General features: G+C 36.4%; 3 protein-coding genes across 4 annotated transcripts; 2 read left to right on the top strand and 1 right to left on the bottom strand.

Annotated features, from left to right (window-relative positions):
- Window positions 1-567: 567 nt before the first annotated feature.
- LOC148208358 (uncharacterized) lies at window positions 568-3739 on the bottom strand. Its single transcript, XM_088119248.1, has 6 exons — window positions 3239-3739; window positions 2826-3052; window positions 2421-2531; window positions 2120-2275; window positions 1711-1952; window positions 568-992 (listed from the first exon to the last, which is right to left on the bottom strand). Exons 1-6 carry the CDS (start codon window positions 3562-3564, stop codon window positions 669-671), a joined length of 1386 nt encoding a protein of 461 aa, XP_087975374.1. The 5' UTR covers window positions 3565-3739; the 3' UTR covers window positions 568-668.
- A 4019-nt stretch (window positions 3740-7758) lies between these two features.
- LOC111011730 (Protein kinase superfamily protein) lies at window positions 7759-10840 on the top strand. The gene has a single exon (XM_022285608.2). It carries the CDS (start codon window positions 8022-8024, stop codon window positions 10503-10505), a length of 2484 nt encoding a protein of 827 aa, XP_022141300.1. The 5' UTR covers window positions 7759-8021; the 3' UTR covers window positions 10506-10840.
- A 1740-nt stretch (window positions 10841-12580) lies between these two features.
- Window positions 12581-16304, top strand: LOC111011583 (deSI-like protein At4g17486). Of its 2 annotated transcripts, XM_022285418.2 has the most exons (5): window positions 12581-13099; window positions 13599-13860; window positions 14931-14998; window positions 15554-15860; window positions 16096-16304. In XM_022285418.2, exons 1-4 carry the CDS (start codon window positions 12965-12967, stop codon window positions 15833-15835), a joined length of 747 nt encoding a protein of 248 aa, XP_022141110.1. In that variant the 5' UTR covers window positions 12581-12964; the 3' UTR covers window positions 15836-15860; window positions 16096-16304. The 2 variants fall into 2 exon arrangements, with proteins under 2 accessions (XP_022141110.1, XP_022141109.1); XM_022285417.2 differs by lacking the exon at window positions 16096-16304 and having other exon boundaries at window positions 15554-15981.
- Window positions 16305-16390: the final 86 nt, after the last annotated feature.

Genomic DNA, 16390 nt, shown 5'->3' with positions numbered 1-16390 from the left:
TTAATACAATACACACGACAACGTCCAAAGAAGTCCAAAATCTCAAAGCAGTTTACAATGCACAAAATAGTTCAAAACAAAAAACCTACAAAAAACAGACTAAATATACCTAAAATCAGTTCAATACAATTAAAAACATAAAAAAATAATAACTACAAAATATTTAATAGGTTTAAATACAAAATCATATAAGTGAAAAATCAATTCATAAACTCCATTTTTCACTCTAAATCAGTCCAACAATTAGATGGTTAAAAAAAACCAATTTTTCATATAAGTTAATTCCTGTTGACCTCACAAATTTTCATTTATAAATAATTTTTTAATGTTGATGAATCTCACGTCATTTTCAAATGATGCTGACGTAGCAGACAATAAATGACAGTAATATCTATATTACTGTAGTATAGAAAATTTTCTTGGCTCCAATCTACCAGCTCAAGCCACATCCGCATACCCTAAATTGTGTGTATCACCTATGTTTTACTCCCAACTTGAGTTAGGCTACGGATTCAACTTTAAACACGTCCAAACCAAACGATTTACCTATCCTACTTCTAAAATTAGTTTCAAAAGCTACTCTAATCCTTTTTTAAAATACATTATTCTCTTAAAGTAGTTATACAAACTAATAAACCAGCAATTTTATGATCTGAAACTGAATGGTTTTACATGTATTTCAAGAACATCAATCCAAATCCAATACCTAGGAAAGTTGCAATCGCGATTCCGAAAATTCCAGCAAGAATTCCAGGAACAGCCATTGAACTCCAACCCTTTGCTGTGGCCATCCCGCACGCTGTCGTGGGACCTCCAATGTTCGCATTCGATGCTAGCAGCAACAACTTTAGGTCGAAACGAAGCAGCTTTCTGAGACCAACGGTTATGGCAAGATGGACTGCAATCTGGACAAGAGAAAACATGAAGATACTTGGTGCAGTGTTGATGACACTCCATATATTCCCACTTGCTCCCACTACATTAAAGAAAACCTGTCACACAGACAATAAGGTGCACAGATCATTCCAATTTTCCTCTACAAAGTACCTTGTTTACTGTTTAAAATAAATCCAATAAACTTCAAAACTGTGACCGGACAAAGTATAGAAGTAAAATACAAATTGCACCCACATTCATGTAACATTGGAAACAGAAATATATGAAACTTAGGCAAGAGTGTCAAGTCAATTTATCTCTAAGAGAATAAATTTGTCGTAACCTATCGGTTTAAACTTTTGGGTACATTGGAAATTTAATACGGTATCAAAATAGAAGTTCCTATATTTAAACCTCTGTTGTTGGGACTTGTGCAAGTTTCTAAGCCTTGAAGTGAGTTTTTTTTTTCCTTGGTACAACAAGTGAGGAGAAGATTAAGATATCTATAACATATTAAATTTACTATAACCCATCAACTTAAGGTGGTTTTGGGTTGATGGGGGTGATTTAACAAAGAGTATAACACATCTCTTTTTTTTTTTTCTTTTTTTTTTTGACAAGAGTATAACACATCTCATGCCTCAGAAAGGATGAAATATATAGCAATGTGGGCATAATATCTCTTCTATGGATGGAGGGAAATCTTAAAGAGACCACAGGGAGAAACCTTCCATATAGAGTTGTATATTATTTGCACAATCTCGAATCTATCAGGATTATTGTCAACCACTTATAATGGATGAATCGGCATAGCAAGTAATGTGCGAAAGCTACCTGCATCAGAATCACAGCCATAGCCTCACCAGAAGGTGCAAGGTAAGCAAACGGCTTAGGAAAAATGGTTGCCAAGATCACGACTGCAGCTGTGATTGCTGGCATGCTACCACCTTGAATTCCAAAATGTTTGGTCAGGTAGGAACCAGCCTTACAAATGGCAAATGATACAGCAAGGCATATGGCAGATTGTAATACTGGAAGTTTATTGTTATGCTCAGCCTCTGCATCCTTCTTGACATCTACGATACATGCAATTTCCGTAATTCAGAGATAATACGAAATATAAATATGAAATCTCTAGTTAATCCTATGAAACTGACCACAGACATGATAATTCCCCAAATTTTAGCAATATATGGAAAGCTGCAAAAAACTTCTCAACCAAAACCATTGTTCATATACGTACTATCGCTTGATGGTGTAGGTTCAGCAGGTAGTTTAGATGCTAATGCAAACAATGTTGCAAAATAAACTGCAGAAATTACATTATCTGCAGCAAGTCCAGCAGCCATTACTGATGGAGAAACACCAAGAGCACCAGAACTAGCAACATAATTGACAGCTGCACCCAAAAAAGGAAAGAATTAAGCACCTGCCATAGTGAAGTGAAAGTTAATAATTCAATGAATCAATATGTCACTACTTGCAATTAGAACTGCCTAAATATTCAAATAGAAGTAGAAGATGGGATGAAGGGAGAAAATCACCTCCACAAATATGTCTTCCCATTAGTGCAGCAGCGATTTTCCAATTGTCTTGACCAAGCGATCGCATTGGTACGAGAAAATAGGCCACTGCGGTTCCAATTGTTGTTCCAACTATCCAAAGAAAGAGAACAACAGCAGAGCTTGTCAAGACTATCCTGTGGCCATACTTTGTACAATTTTTCTCTCTCAACTTAATTCAATATCTTTGTTAAGCAGAGAGTTCCAAAGTATATCACATTTCATGCAAAGTCAAGAAAAAGAAAAGCCATGTTATCTGTAGTTTAAATGTAACTTTGAAATTGATCAAATTATACCCACCAAGTCAGATCAACATGGCATGTAAAACAAGATTTGAGAATCATAAACTCCGAGACAAATCGTGGAGGTCTTCGTGGGGGCCGTTACCTGAACCTAACAAAAAGGCCAAGAGAAGAGTGCCAGTTGAATTTATTACACGACGCAAATCTGCTCTAAATAACAGCAAAAGAACTGATAGCGGTAGCAAAAACTCCAAAACAATGGGAAAAGCTGGAGCATCAGATGCAATAATCCCAACATTACTGGCTGCAAGTCCTACCAATGTGCTCACTAAGGCACCACTTAGTGCACTGCCAATCTTCGTTTTCTCGGACCTTCAATTTAAAGAAAGCAATAAAAAAAGTATCAACACAAAAGGTTGGTCTAAAAGGAATTAAAGAACATGCATTCCTACAAACACACTTAGATTTAGAGAATAGCGTATGTTTATTTTTACTTTCTCACCAACTATATATCCCTAATTCAATCAGGAACCTAAAGAATAAAAGAAAAATGCTCACCAGATACCGAAGGCTCCTACGGAAAATAAAACAGTCCAGTTGCCCCACTGATCATGCGGAGAAATTAGCGGGAGATTCAATTTCAAATGAGATTTTACAGCAATACGCCGTCGCAATTGAAAATTTCCGAAACTAGTGCTAGGAAAATTCCAGAATCTCCGATCTCCAATTTCAGCAGCTGGTGATGACGACGATAAATGGGACACCGGTGGCCGAGGTGCCATCGTAATGCTCCTGAAGAACCTGGCTGAGCTTTTGGTGGAAGAAAAACATGGCGGCTGGATTTCCGGCAACTTCGTTTGAAGAATTGCAACTTGCGAGGCCATCTCCGGCGAGATGGATCGAACGGACAGAGAACACCGAGAATCGACTTCATCGCTCGGTAAAATACAGCGATGATGCAATGGAGCAACGTCCAAAACGTGGCTTCCCTCCACCAAACCCCGGGAAAAATATTGTGGCCGTTTGGTCTAAAGGTTTCAAACCATAGCATGGGTAACAGACGCTTGGAACCATGAAAATAAAAGATGATATACATTAGTTATTTTATTTTTAAGTAATTACATTTTAATTGGTCAAAGGAGTATAGCTCACCGGTTTTTTGACATTCAGAGCACTGGGTAGAAATCACATTGAGTTAGCATCTGCAGGGACCATCGCAATGCTTTGTTTTAATTAAACAGTCGGATTTTCCTTATTCGTACCATTTCTAAGTTGACTGTTCGATTTCAGGGAAGGCTCTCGAATGAGCCGTTCCCATCCCCCGGCCGGCACGCGTTGATCCGCTCTCGTCGCGAAAGCAGTTCAAGCAGTCCACCGACAGTCGACGGTTCGGGACTGGGACTGGGACCGACCGACGAGACTCAACGCTTCCATCGCGTAAGGTAAACAATGCAAGAACCAATCCACATTGCGGTCACTCGAATGTACTACTACTTCGGGCACGTTGAATCAATGAGGAGGAATCATGCCAACAGTTCGATGCTCGAGCACCCAGCCTGCCGACCCAACCTATCGAATCACCACTCACGCACCATACGTCGAACAACGGACTCGGGCGACACCCCACTATTCGTGCCCTCCGCCGAGCCGAGGTAAGACAGGGACGCCAAATCAAATACCTCTCCAAATTAGAGGTTGTGAGTTCGAATTTACTCCCAAACATATTGTATTTAAAAAATTAGATTTTAATTAAATTAACATTCTTTTAAATTTATTATAAATAATTTATTAGATTTTAGTAGAGGGCCATTATTGGATTTGAAAACATAAATAGTAGAAAAAAACAATGAGAGGGAAGTACCAAATGCCAACAATTATTACCAACCAATAAGTTTAGTTTTATGTGTCGTGTCAATCATGTGTTCAGATATATTAATAAAATATTAATTTTTTGTCAGTAATTATTTTTTTTACGAAATGACATAATTAAAAATGAATTATAAATTTACCAAAACTAATATAGTCTAGTGGTAATTGACATACATCTCAAATATAAAGAGTATGAGTTCGATTCCACCTCACGTGTTATTATGAAAATAATAAATAATAATTATAAATGGCAAAAGATTGAGAACTAAGTTGATAATTAACCAAAGAAAATAGGACCAAATTGATAATCAACTAAAAAAATAGGACTCACCTCCTATATTTAGCATAAAATAAAAGTTATCAAACGCATAGCAAGTAGCAACTATAATTTTCATATTTTTTAAGAAATTAATTTTTTCTTATATAATATATCCTTGTAGTTCCCAAAAATGCCACAATATTTATCACCATGGTCAAGATTTTAATATCGTAGGTAGGTAACCACTGATATATGAGCTCATTATTTCTAAATTTATTTTACTTTATATCTCAATGTTACTCAAACTTTTTTTTCCACTTCCAATCTTTAATTGAGAGTATATACTTTAACAAGATGAACTTGCTCGATTGGCACCAACCATAGTAGTTATTATCATTTCTTAAGATTTAATGCCAAAACAAATCTAACATCACATATAAATTATATTCCATACGTATAGTTTCAACCATCTCCTAATTTAGTATCATAAAAGGCATCAAACAATTCAGTATCATCTATTGAAATTTTTTAAGATATTATAATCATCTAGTTTAAAGGTCACAAATTTAAATTATCATCCCTTTTGTTTGAACTGTAACATTGTCAAAAAGACACTTTTATGAAAAGCACTTTTTATTAATGTTTTATTTAATAAGTCTCTTACGTAGAAGTGGCATTCAGACGAGTTATTTTTGATGATAGAGCTAAAAATGATTGGGAGGAATTAAGGAGTATATTGGTTTAAAATGTGTATGCTTTTTCTATTTTATTTATGTATACTTCATCCTCAAAAAGTCTAATTGCTCCCATAAATTATGGCAAAGGTAGAGAGAAGGGCAAAAAAGTGATTTGAAAATAAGTAGAATTGAAGGATGCATTTAAGCAAAATTAGTATGGGTTTTTACTTGCTAAGGAAAATGATACCCACCCACCCACCCACTGTCATGGGGCCCACACACACCACCCAAATTTCTCCATCACCACTATGCATTGTCTACTTGAAGAAGAATTGAAAATTCTTTTTTGGAGATGCCAACCTCACAAGAGCCATAGAAGTGTTGTATTGGATAACACCCCATTTCCAACCCCCAAAATTATTCCAAAATAAATGGAATTAATTAAAGTTGTGGAATTACTTAGATTTGGATGCTATTTCTTTTCTTATAGCTTGAAAATTAAAATGTTTATTTCAACATAGTTAAGATAGGAGTAACTTCTTGTAATTAGGTGCCAAAACGAGCATAGTTCAACGCGATAATTGACATATATCTCAAATCAAAAAGTTGTGAGTTCGAATTCCCACCCCACATATTGTACTAAAAAAATCTTGTAATTAGGTAATTAGCCGTATTTGGATATAAAGCTGGAGTGAAATTTGTCATATTAGTAGATGTTGTTGCCTAAATATGAAGTTTGGGCCACTTATATATCTTATATGTGGAGAAAACGTAATTTCAGAATCCATAATGGTGTTTATCGTCACGCTTCATTCGTTTTACATCTTATTTGTGCTGCTACTTAATTAGATAGTGTTTATTTTAGTTCCCGTCCATTAATAGAATTTGCTTGTGATATATTTTCACCGATGGTTTTTATTTTATTTGCCCCACTTGGTTTTAGGAGTTCTTGTGTGTATTTCTTGTATTCGTCGTGATGGAGTTTCTAGGCTTTCTTGATTGGTTTCTTTGTTCTTTTTGTTTAATTAATTGTACATCAATTTATTAACTACAAGTTACAACATTATAGTGCATTAATGAGTGATGTTAAATGTAAGAAAAATGGATCATGTGAAATTGATGTGATGGTAGTGTGAAATATTGGCATGACATCATTGTGTGGTCAACGATTTTTTAATACGCTCTCACAATTATATTTTCTTTTAAAAGTATGTTTGAAATTTTGAACGTAAAAATCATAATGGTCAAATTGGATAGATCATTACTTACGGAATATAAAGACGAAACACACTTAGCAATATTAATTATAGTGATTATAGCGATGGGCAAGGAAACATGAACATAAAATTATTGAGATGAGAAGTATAATGTATAAATTATAGTTAAAATAATCTCTTTTTAAATTTAAAACTTAGGATATGTAAATTTAAACTTCCAATTAAAAACAATAATAGAAACCATTTATATTAACCCTTCATCTTTGCTTCGCATAGCCATGCATTCCATTATCCAGCCCACTACCGAATTTTGGTCATTAAAAAATGAGTGCGAATAATCATTGCCACCGTAAAATTCTACCATAAAAAGGTGATCACTATTATAATTTATTAATACCAAGCATATATATCCTCTCTCACATGTTTAAAGAACGAAAATAATATATATCTTAAGATTGTTAATACGTTAATTACAAGAAAAAGAGAAGACGTATTATCAGACAAGTGTTGATATGGATAATTGTTAAAAAGTTAAAATTTGATAATCATTTTATTTTAATTTTTTAAATTAAAATTATAAATATTACTTCACTCACGTGTTTTTTTTTGGTTTGTTATCCAAATTTTACAAATATTTTCAAAATCTAAGTTAACTTTTTAAAATAAAAAATAGTTTTCTAAAACTTGTTTTGAAATTAAGCTATGGATTCAAATGCGTGTTTGATTAACGTATTGAAGTGATTGTAGGTAAGTAATCCTAATTTTTGAAAACAAAAAAGTTAAAAATTAACTATTATAAAAAAAATATTATTGGTGATTTTAGTACAACAACATCTAGAAGTTGTAAATTTGAATCAACGATTTTTGACGAAATATATACTTAACTAATTGAATATGTACGGTTGCCATTCATAATACACGCATGCTGAACTAGGTACGTATAGAGTACTATTGGTCATGGAATGGTTGAAAATTGGAAAAGAAAAAAATCTAGAAACCATTATATGGAGAGAGAGATAGAGGAGGCAGCTCATGTCTCATGTCATTTTATCCCTTTTGACAAAAGATGCAATACAAACGGATGAACAGCAACTGTTAAGTACTAAAAAAAAAAAAATTGTTAAAAGTTGAAATTTAAATGGGCCGTATTATTTTATTTGGTCCTTCAATTTCCTAAAATTTTCACTCCTGGCCCTCACTCGTTACTCACGCTCTGCTGCGACTCCGTTCCCACAGCAATCCATTTTCTTATTTCCATTTCACTATTTTTTCCTTTTCCACAGGACCACCTTCTTCTCTGCAACACTGTAACGCCTCCCATGGAGATCCTCAACTTCCCATTTTTCTCTCTCCTCCTTCTTCTTCCTTTTCTTTCTGCCGATTTTGTTCCCTCCGACATTTACCTCCTCAGCTGCGGCTCCTCCTCCAACTCCTCCCTCTTTAACCGCGTCTTCGTCGGCGACTCCTCCAAACCGGCCTCCGAATTTCTCTCCGCCGCCCGATCGGTGGCGGTCTCCGATCGGAATCCGCCTCCGGATTCTCCCTCCCTGTACCACACGGCTAGAGTTTTCACCTCCGCCTCAACCTACAAATTCAGCATTAAGAAGAACGGTACTCACTTGCTACGGTTCCATCTTTCGCCATTTTCGGCTCCGGGGTTTGCGTTGCGTTCAGCGAATTTCATCATCTCGGCTAATGGAGTTCTGCTTTCCGGTATTTCTCACGTTAACGACTCTGTAATTAAGGAGTTTATGGTGAGAATAGACACCAATGTGCTCGAAATCGTTTTCGAACCGGTTTCGGGTTCGGGTTTTGGGTTCGCAAATGCTATCGAGGTCTTTTCAGCTCCTAAGGAGCTCATTACGGACAATGGAGCTAAGCTGGTGGATTCGAATGGAGTTCGACAGTATTACAAACTTACACAGCAAATTTTAGAAACCAAATACAGAATTAACGTCGGGGGTTCTAAATTGACCCCGTTCAACGACACTCTATGGAGAACCTGGGTGCCCGATGAGCCGTTTCTCGTCTTGAAGTCGGCGGCGAAGCCCTTCGCAACTTTTCACACGCCGAACTATCAGGCCGGCGGCGCCACCAGGGAGGACGCGCCGGACAACGTTTATATGACGGCGCAGCAGATGAACAAGGAAAATTCCACTCTGGGTGCAAAGTTTAACATCACTTGGAACTTTCAATTGGATTCAAATGGTGTGAAGCACTTGGTTCGATTACATTTCTGTGATATTGTTAGCCGAGCTCTTAATCAGCTGTATTTCAATGTATATATCAATGGCTTTTCTGCGTATGGGGACCTGGATTTGTCATCTCTTACCTCTCGCCAGCTTTCTACTCCTCTTTATGTTGATTTCATTGCGGATTCTGACAGTTCTGGGAATATTCAGATAAGCGTTGGGCCCTCTGATCTGAGCAGTTCTTTGATATATAATGCAATCTTAAATGGAGCAGAGATCATGGAAATGGTGAATTCTAAGGATATGTTCCCAGAAACTGAGACGAGGAAGAGAAATTTATGGGTTATTATAGGTCCAGTTGTTGGTGGATTTGTAGGTTTATGTTTGATTGTTGCTGCAATTCTTGCTTTGAGATGCAAAAAGAGGAAGAAACCGAAGCCGAAACGGGCAGAGAGCGCAGGCTGGACTTCGGTTCAGGCATATGGAGGAGGCAGTTCTGATAGTAAATTATCAGGGGGATCAACTCTTGCATCCTTTGGGCCAAATGGATACCACAGCTTGAAGATCCCCTTCACCGAAATTCAGTCTGCAACGAATGATTTCGACAAGAGTTTGATAGTTGGTTCTGGTGGATTTGGTATGGTTTACAAAGGAGTTCTTAGGGACAATATAAAGGTTGCTGTGAAGAGAGGCGTGCCGGGATCAAGGCAGGGCCTTCCAGAGTTCCACACTGAGATTGCTATATTGTCGAAAATTCGACATCACCATCTTGTTTCACTTGTTGGATACTGCGAAGAACAGTCAGAAATGATACTGGTTTATGAATATATGGACAAAGGTCCCTTGAAAAAGCAATTGTATGGCTCCGGTGTATTGCCTTTGTCGTGGAAGCAACGGCTAGAAATCTGCATTGGTGCAGCCAGAGGTCTTCACTACCTCCACACTGGTTTTGCACAGGGCATCATCCACCGGGATATCAAATCCACCAACATTTTGCTGGATGAAAACTATGTTGCCAAGGTTGCTGATTTCGGTCTTTCAAGATCCGGGCCTCGTCTCGACGAGACACATGTTAGTACTGGAGTAAAAGGCAGCTTCGGCTATCTAGATCCTGAGTATTTTCGAAGGCAACAACTCACTGATAAGTCAGATGTGTATTCATTTGGAGTAGTGCTCTTTGAAGTTCTTTGTGCTAGGCCTGCTGTTGATCCATTGCTTGCTAGGGAGCAAGTAAATCTCGCTGAATGGGCGCTTCATTGGCAAAGGAAAGGCATGCTTGACAAGATCATCGATCCTCATCTGGTCGGGCAAATCAATCCGATCTCGTTGAAGAAATATGGAGAAACAGCAGAGAAGTGTTTGGCTGACTATGGCATCGACAGACCAACAATGGGAGATGTCTTATGGAACTTGGAGTACGTTCTTCAACTACAAATCGGGCCACAGAACGACCCGATGGAACCCGTGGGCATCGACGAGTCCGACTTCCCAACATCAACGGCAATTCATCCAAGCAACTTGAGGAGACATTCAGATGAAGGTACTGATAATTATTCAGACATAAGTACAACCAAAGTTTTCTCCCAGTTGCTTACTAATGATGGAAGATAACTAGCTTTTGGATGAACTCTAAAACAGAAGAAGCTTCCACAATAGTTCTCTCTCTTTTTCTTTACAAACATATTTAAGAATACCTTAGCTCTACATTATACTGTAGGAAAATTACAGCCAAGTCTTCTAAGATAGCTCTACATAGTTCTTTTGAAGAAGAATATATATATACGTACTTTATCATAATGTTATGAACTTTATCATAATGTTATGAATTCCTGGAGTATTGTAAACTTGCCTCAAAACTGAAAGGAAACCAAGGAAACCATAATAACTTATTCGACTAATTTTACGGACAAATCTAAAGATATTAAATTTTGTTCTTTGTTTTTCCCCCTTTTGTGTTATGATCATTGATCTAACTTCTCTACCCAAAACTACATGTCGCATGTCGGGTTACTTCAGCTTCAGCAGCTGTACTGAATGTCGTTTGTCGGAGGTGAAAAGAAACAACCCTTTTCAAAGAAAAGAAAAAAAAAACTGGTGAATGGGCAGTGTGAGAGAACGTGGCCACTCCCTTTTTCTCTCTTTTTCCGTTGGGAATCATTTGGTTGTGACCCAAAGTTGATGTTAGCTGGAAACAAAACAAAGTATTTCACGAGCCCTAAATTAACGAGTAAATTTGTCTTTTAACGTTTTCCTACTTTTTTCTTTCCTCCAAATTATCTAAAGCCTTATTCTTTGCCGTGGATGCAAAGATGGTTTGATCTTGATTAGAAGAAAAATAATAATAAAATTACAATCACTAGAGTGAGAATTCAAACTTCGAACATATGGAGGAGGTTGTGGTCGTTTAATTATTAGTTAATTATGTGACTTCGATCTCATTAAGCATCATAACGAAGATTCTCCCATCATTCCAATAATGTGTTATTGTGTTTCACACGAATGCTATTTGAAAGTGGACTTCCTCTTTTATAGAAAATGTAAAAAAGTTATCAACCCTCTCTTGTAGGGGAGAAAAGGCTCGATTTATCTTCTATTCATATGGTTTTTGCACATAGAATATTATTTACAAAAATGTTTGTTGTGTAATTTTAGATGAATAACTTGCTAGGTGATTGCGTGCATGTTAGTCTGGTCTAAGATAATGAGGCGCAAGACTAGAGGTAACAATAGAGAGAGTGGTCGTAGACTATTTTCCAAAATAGGGTGGTATAAATTGTGTTTATCAAATATACCTTGACAATGAAGTTAGTCTCATCTAAGCTGCAACCATGAACTTTCCAAAGCTTTGGCCTTGACCTCGAGCTTCTAGGTCTCTCCTTGTACCTTATGGTCCGAGCTTGTCTAATCTTACTCAAGTTATGATTTGAGCTTCTAGATCTCACCTCATAACTTTGAGGTTAGATTTCTAGATCTCAACTCTCTTGTATCTGGCTGACCTTCAAACTACTAATATACTCTTAGACCTCTAGATCTCACCTCATAACTTCACTCTTTAGTATTTATATTTCATCTCGTAACTTTAATTATCAAGTTTTTAACATACTTGGAATACACACTTATTATGAAGTTAAATCACATTGACTCGATGGATACAAATTATTTTAAATTAAAAAATCTCATTCATAAGAGCAAATGTCCAATCCTTTGTGAGAAAAAATTAAAAATATGTCAGCGTTAATATATTAATATATATATATCTTTAAAATCACGTCATTTCGTTTGTTAAATAATTAATAGTAAAACAATAATAAAACTAAGTATAGTTATTTTTAAAATTTATAGATTATTTTAAAACTTTAGAAAATGATATTTAATGCGTGTATTGGACATGCGTAATGACGACTAATCTAATTAATGACAATGAGTCGGGCGCAACCGTTGATGAAGGCACGACCACGTGGGACCCAATTGTCCATCTCATTTCAGACAATGGGTTTTGCCCATCATCCATTCATCGCGCAACCTGGCACCGACTGCCACGCCAGCTGTACCTCAATTTCCCATTTTTGTAATTTTACGCACTTCCAAGGGCAACTTTGTAATATACGTGACTCTACAATCATTTCGAAAAAAATAAAATATATTTTATGTATTTCATTATTTATTTAAATTTAAAATGCAACTCACAGCTTTCATTCGAATCGGAAATCCAATAGTGTTTGTTCCAAAACGAAATCCGAATTCCAATTCGCTTTTTTAGAGTAAGAAAAACGAGACAAGAGAGAGAGAGAGAGGGAGAGAGATCTCGACAATCGAGGCGAGAAGATTTTGAAATCAGAGACAGCGAAGAGCAAATCATAGTGAAGTAGAGATGACGTTGGCTGAAAGGTTCTTTTGATTTCATTTGAATCCAATTGATACAAGTAATTTCCTCAGACTGAGACACATTGCGAGGGAAGTTTCAGAAGAGAGCGGCGGTAGATTTAGGGTTAGGGTAATTTTGTTTCAAATTCTGAGAGAAGAGGACTAGGTTTACAGTTAGGGTTTTTGGTTTGCGTTTTTATTGAAAAATGACCGACGTGATACTGCACATATACGACGTCACGAATAGCGGATCAGATAAGACCAACAATACAATCGTTAATATCAACAAGATCTTCAAGGATGGAATTGGTCTTGGCGGTATCTTCCATAGCGCTGTTCAGGTTTCTCGCTCTCTCTTTTGTTTCTCTTTACGTTTTTGCATGTTCTTGTAGAGTAAGTATTGATGTTTTCAATTCTGTAGTCCTGTTATCCTTAGATTCCATCTCTCGCTAATTGCCACAATTCGTTTCTTCATTGGTTGGCATGTGTGAATTTCAGACGAATGCGGCTTTGTCTTAGATGATCCAGTTGTATTATTATGTGTTGCTTTGATTTAGGTTGATATTGGCTCTATTAGAGGTAGAGATTTAATACCTGCTGAAAAGATATTGTGTTACGGTTCATCTAAGACTTTTGAGGAGTTTGTACTTGTTTCTCTTACTGTTAATGTTATCCTTTTGGAAGAGATGAAACATTAGTCTTGAATGAATTACAAGGCTAATGAAGCTTTCGCCATTCTGCTCATTGCCAATTAAATTTTCCTTTACATAATTCCTCTACATAGATTTGTGTCTATTATGGTTGAACAGGGCGTTGGATTAATTATGCTATGCCCTACAGGTTTATGGAGATGATGAATGGTCCTTTGGGTTTTGCGAGCAAGGAACTGGAGTTTTCAGTTGCCCTTCTGGACAGAATCCAATGTACACATATCGTGAAAGTATTAACCTTGGTACAACGAACTGTTCAATTTTCAAGGTGAATCAGATTTTAAGAGAACTTAGTAGAGAGTGGCCTGGATGTTCATATGACTTGCTATCAAGAAACTGTAACCACTTCTGTGATCAGTTCTGTGAGATGCTCAATGTATCAAAGCTTCCAGGTAATGTTATCTGAGTTCATACTATTACGATTCGTAATAATAAGATCTTTGTTCTGAGATGAGATCATTTCTGTAAGCATTTGAGGTTGAGCATTAACTAGATATATTACGTCTAGTCATCTAAAATGTTTCATGGAGATAACCCAAGAAAATTATTTTACATCTAACATGTTAACCTCGTCTCATTTGCCACTCATCATGTATTTGTATCATCACAGATTCAAGATGATGTTGCTGTCTGTTGTTCCAATTTTAGATGGCATTGCTTATGAGTGGCTTATATTGCTCTAAACAGCTCATTTAGTATGTTAATAATAAGTACATTATTGGTCTTTAAGAGATATTGAGGCACATGCATTGGATCCTATTATGAAGTTGAACTCTGCAGCAAGGCAAACAGAACATTTTGAAGCACCACATACTTTTATAAATTATAAGAATCTTATGTTTTACTTCTTCTGGCCCATGGGGATTATGCCCACAACTAAGTTTGGGGCCTTCTTGAAGATTAAATCTCATCACATACATCTTCATTTTCTGGCTAGTTCTCTCTATTTTTTTTTTTTGTCTCCTTCCTTGTCTTCTTTAAATTTATATTTTTAGTTTCCCTTCAACTAAATTAACTGATCGCTTCTCTTTGTCATTTTTATTTTGTTGTCCTTGCAAGTCCATGGAAGTTGTTGCTTTTTCCTACTCATTTATTCTCCTCCTAATAATTGCCTGTCGTTGGTTTTGGTTTCCTTATTTCTCCCCATCTTAGTCTATGATCTTTGTCAAGTGGTGAAGAGTAAGCAAACAGTAAGAAGTTTTAAACTTCAAAGGAGGTAATGGTTATATGAATAAAAATATTTGAAGGTCTGGATTGGACAGTGGCGATAGGATGAGATACTGGAGGTAGATGCTTTTAAATTTAGCTTTCTTTGGAAAATACTTGGTGATAAACAATGTTAAGACTGATGGGTAAGGATTGTGGGTGGGGGTGTGGACTTTTTTTTCTCACTTTTTTAACAAGTGGAATTAATTCTTTTCTGGGAGAAAAGAAGTCTCTGATGATGTTTATCCTGTCATAGGCTGGGTTAACCGGTTTGCCAACGCTGGTGATGCTGCATTGGAGGTAGCTGGAAACACAGCAGTCCGGGTGAGATTTTTACTGCAACTTGTTACCGCATAACATTTTACATCTTGTAATGAGACTTTTTTGGATCGAGCAGTACAAAATTTTGCATATTCTAAGGAGAATTTTGCCACAACTTGCAATTGCTCAGCCCTTTGCATTTTGGCATATTTTTGTTAAAAACGTCTCTTTTCTGAAAACAAAGGGAAAAAGAAAAAGAAAAGAAAAAGCACTAAATTTGTTGCTTTTAGGTAATGAAGTTTAGTGTTGATTTGCGCATTCCAGCTGTATATGAATGATCTGCACTCAATACGTTTTTATGGCTTTATAAGAGGAGTTCTGGAATTTGGTCAAAATTTTCAATACCATTCTAACTACCAGTGTCTGGGATTATGTGTCATTTTGGTTTAAAAGTTCCCAAGTCTCATTACCTAAAAGCAAGACAATTTATTCTTTTTTTTTTTTCCAGAAAAGAAAATGAGATGCTTTTGACATGATAAACTATATGCAAAGGGCTGGGCAATTAAATCTTTGTTATGAACTTAACCTGATATGGTGGTTTTCGTGGGGTTATTGCAGTTTAGACAAGCAAAGACAGAGATCATATCGGCAAGCAAAGTGGCTTACCGTTTTCTCCTTGGGGCCACAAACAATGTCATATCTGCTCCAGAGTCTACTAGCAATTCAAATAGTGGTACTTCTAGATTTCAAGCTGCATGGTTTAAGAATCTTATTACTACTGGCGCCAAACCATCGAGTAGTTCAGAAATAGAGAATCGAGTTGAAGATGCTCAGCAACAACGCAGAGCAAATGAAGAGACACCAATATTGCTCAACTCGCGATCTCAACATGATATGTGAAAATGTTGTTTTGCACAATTGTTAGGTATGAGTGGGAATCCTGTTGATGAACTTAGGTTTATTTGTTTGATTAAGTGTAAAATTTCATTTTTATTACTGAAATATATAAATTTGTGTGCGTTTGTGGCGCGGCCCTTTCTTTTGCATCTGATGATCTTCTGTGCAGTGAAACCTGCAAGTCATTAGATCCTAAGTGGGCGAAAGGTGCAGGTGCAAGTTGATCTTACAGATAATGTAACTCATTTTTTGGTTTTTTGTAGGATAAAAAAGTATGAAGATTTGAACCTCGCTAGGTGGAATCCATTTCTCTTCTGATTTTTTTCTTTGAAAGTTCGTACGGCAGGTCTCATAATTTCGGATAGATTTTGCTTGAACTATTGTCTTTTCTAGCAAAAATTACCCATTTTATTCATATGGTAAATCACGTCTGTTGTCTATTTCAGACCGGGCAACAAATTTTTCGTTTAAAGGTTGTCTAATTTTTGGACTTCAAATCCAAATAATTTCATCTGTCTGCTGATACAAATCTCTTTATATGAATAAAATTATATATAT

The sequence above is a fragment of the Momordica charantia genome (genome assembly GCF_013281855.1).
Source record: "Momordica charantia cultivar OHB3-1 chromosome 10 unlocalized genomic scaffold, Mcharantia_2.0 BLBB01000010.1, whole genome shotgun sequence".
Taxonomy (NCBI): domain Eukaryota; kingdom Viridiplantae; phylum Streptophyta; class Magnoliopsida; order Cucurbitales; family Cucurbitaceae; genus Momordica; species Momordica charantia.
The sequence above is the reverse complement of the archived record's forward strand: the minus strand, read 5'-3'. Positions and strand labels throughout refer to the sequence as shown.

Bases quoted from the DNA above. Each gene is read 5' to 3' on its own strand.
- LOC148208358 (XM_088119248.1), bottom strand. From the start codon at position 3,564: ATGGCCTCGCAAGTTGCAATTCTTCAAACGAAGTTGCCGGAAATCCAG. The intron at 2,532-2,825 runs GTAACGGCCCCC...TTCTTTGGATAG, and splicing joins GGCCTTTTTGTTAGGTTCAG to TTGGAACAACAATTGGAACC. The intron at 2,276-2,420 runs GTGATTTTCTCC...TTTTGGGTGCAG, and splicing joins GGGAAGACATATTTGTGGAG to CTGTCAATTATGTTGCTAGT.
- LOC111011730 (XM_022285608.2), top strand. From the start codon at position 8,022: ATGGAGATCCTCAACTTCCCATTTTTCTCTCTCCTCCTTCTTCTTCCT.
- LOC111011583 (XM_022285418.2), top strand. From the start codon at position 12,965: ATGACCGACGTGATACTGCACATATACGACGTCACGAATAGCGGATCA. The intron at 13,100-13,598 runs GTTTCTCGCTCT...TATGCCCTACAG, and splicing joins TCTTCCATAGCGCTGTTCAG to GTTTATGGAGATGATGAATG. The intron at 13,861-14,930 runs GTAATGTTATCT...ATCCTGTCATAG, and splicing joins CAATGTATCAAAGCTTCCAG to GCTGGGTTAACCGGTTTGCC.